Source organism: Lactuca saligna, chromosome 1 (assembly GCF_052625555.1).
Source record: "Lactuca saligna cultivar CGN05327 chromosome 1, ASM5262555v1, whole genome shotgun sequence".
NCBI classification, from domain to species: Eukaryota; Viridiplantae; Streptophyta; class Magnoliopsida; order Asterales; family Asteraceae; genus Lactuca; species Lactuca saligna.
The window spans coordinates 52,237,945-52,240,719 of NC_136417.1; the positions used below are offsets into that span (position 1 = coordinate 52,237,945).

The following is a 2,775-nucleotide window of genomic DNA, read 5'->3' on the forward strand; positions in this document are numbered from 1 at the left end:
GGATTGGGGGCCACAGATCATCATAAAGAGGTGAAAGAAATGCAGGAATTAAAAAGAAGAATACATGAGATCGACTTACTAGCAGAAGATCGATTGCGTTCAGAAGAAGAGATAAGTGAAAGGAGGGCAGGATTCCAAAAATTAGCGGAAATGGAGAGGTTCATGACCTGTGACATCAAACAATGAGCAAAAATTAAGTGGGTAATCGACGGGGATGAGAACTCTTCCTTCTTCCATGGTTTTGTCAATAATAAAAAAAGAAAGAATAGAATTGCTGGACTGCTTATCGACAATCAGTGGATTACAAACCCCGAAATAATAAAATCTGAGATCTTTAGCTTCTATCAAAAAAAATTCCGAGAAAGGTGGCCAACCAGACCAAAGTTCCTTAGTTCGAGGTTTTCTGTCTTGGATCCATTGGAAAACTGAAGTCTTGAAGCCCCATTCACAGTTGAGGAGATAAAAGAGGCAATTTGGGCATGTGGAAGTGAAAAAAATCTCGAACCTGATGGCTTCTCTTTCAAGTTCATCAAAAGAAACTGGGAGCTAATGAAGCATGACATATTGAATGAAGTTAAATATTTTGAAAGTTATGGAGTCATTAACAGGGGCTGCAATGCTTCATTTATCACCTTTGTCCTAAAGAAAAAGGACCCGCTCACAATTGGGGATTATAGGCCAATAAGTCTCATTGGTAGCATGTATAAGATAATTTCAAAAATATTATCTATTAGGTTGAAAAGGGTCATTGGCGAGTGTATTGGTAATGTTCAATCGGCATTCATTGAGGGACGAAACATTCTTGAAGGGCCCTTAATAATCAATGAAATGTACTCATGGGAAAAAAATCAAAAGAAAAGATGCTACTTTTTATGGTAGACTTTAATAAAGCATTCGATTCGGTCAATTGGGAGTATCTTGACCATGTTCAAAGGCAATTAGGGCTTGGCGAAAGATGGAGGGGATGGATACAATGTTGTTTGAAATCTTCAACCTTATCGGTTTTAGTTAACGGATCGCCGACTAAGGAATTTGAAATGGGGCGTGGAATAAGGCAAGGAGACCCGTTGTCCCTCTTCCTTTTTCTAATTGCGATGGAGGGGTTGAATATTGTAATGAAGGAGGCTTGCGCAAAAGGTATTTTCACTGGAACGAGAATTCCCAATAGTAACCTTATCATCTCTCACCTATTCTATGCAGATGATGCCCTCTTTGTCGGTGAGTGGAGGGAGGAAAACAAAAATAACCTCGCTAGAATTCTTCGTTGCTTTCATGTATCGTCGGGGCTAAAAGTGAATTTCAATAAGTCAAGGATATTTGGAATTGGGGTGGATAAACAGAAGGTATCAAGTTTAGTGGAACCGCTAGGGTGTAAGCCGTCGAAATTACCGTTCACCTATTTCGGTGTTCCTGTAGGGGCGAATATGAAATACAAAAGACATTGGGTGCCAGTGATAGAAAGATTCCAATCCCGATTAAACCTTTGGAAGTCTAAGACCCTATCTCTCAGGGGTCGACTAACTCTTGTGAAGGTTGTTCTTGGCAGCCTTCCTACTTTTTATTTCTCACTGTTTGTTGCTCCTACAAGTGTTATCAAGAAACTGGAAAGCATTAGAAGAAGATTCATGTGGGGAGGTGCGGAGGAACAAAAGAAGATCAACTGGGTGGCATGGAAGTCGGTGACTGCTCCTAAAGAGATTGGCGGCCAAAGGTTGGGCTCTCTCAAGGGGATCAACCTCTCACTAATCACAAAGTGGATATGGTAGCTGAAAGTAGGTAGCTCTGGACTATGGAGTAAGGGTATCCATAATCTCTAGAATAAGCCCGCACAATATATTTCCAAAAAGACATTACCTGGAATTTTGAACCGGATAGCTGGAGTACAAGATGAACTGAAACTGTTTGATATTGACATGGAAGAAATAATGGTGAAAAAATTGGATCTGGAGAAGAGACCATGTTTTGGCTTGATAGATGGATTGGTGACTCGACCCTAAAGACATCCTTCCCAGAAGCATACAAATTGGAACGCAACAAACACTGTAAAATCAGTGATCGTCTCCAAAATGGAATCATTAACTGGGAATGGAAATCAGCACCAAGAACTCCGGAGTTGGTTAGTGAGATTAACCTGCTTGATTCCAGAATTAGAGACTTCCAAACTGTGCAGGGCAATGATAAGTGGGTGTGTACATTAGCTAGTGATGGGTTATTCCATGTTGATAGACTTAGAATACAAATTGATCAGTGGAACCTGCCTACGCTGGAGACCACATTAAAGTGGATACATGAAATTCCACTGAAGGTAACCTGCTTTATGTGGAGGGCAAAACTGGAAAGAATCCCAACTGCTTGCGCTCTTCTCAAACGGGGTATCCGACTCACCTCCCCCATATGTTAATACTGTGAGAATATAGAAAAGGACGCTTCCCATGTGCTTTTTCGATGCCCGATGGTTGCAAAGGTTTGGGAATGGGTGCTTAGCTGGTGTGGTCTCCCTAATATACATTTTGAATCTGTTGAGGAGCTATTGATATTCACAGCGCATTGGGGAACATGTGAAAAGAAAAGGAGAAGTTTAATTAGTATTTGTTATGGGACGACATGACTTCTTTGGAAGGCAAGGTGCGATTGGGTGTTCAAAAAAACAAGAACTCCCCCCGCCAAAGTGGCTGACTTGGTAAAATCCACGGTATTTCTATGGAGGAAATATAGGAGAGAACATTGTAATTTACAATGGATTGATTGGTGTATCAATCCTTTAATTGCATGTAA

General features: G+C 40.8%; 1 protein-coding gene across 1 annotated transcript; it reads left to right on the forward strand.

Annotated features, from left to right (window-relative positions):
• The first annotated feature begins 1,094 nt into the window (after window positions 1–1,094).
• LOC145006357 (uncharacterized) lies at window positions 1,095–2,401 on the forward strand. The gene is made up of 2 exons (XM_078965447.1): window positions 1,095–1,711; window positions 1,921–2,401. The coding sequence occupies exons 1-2, from the start codon at window positions 1,095–1,097 to the stop codon at window positions 2,399–2,401; spliced, it is 1,098 nt and encodes a 365-aa protein (XP_078821573.1).
• Window positions 2,402–2,775: the final 374 nt, after the last annotated feature.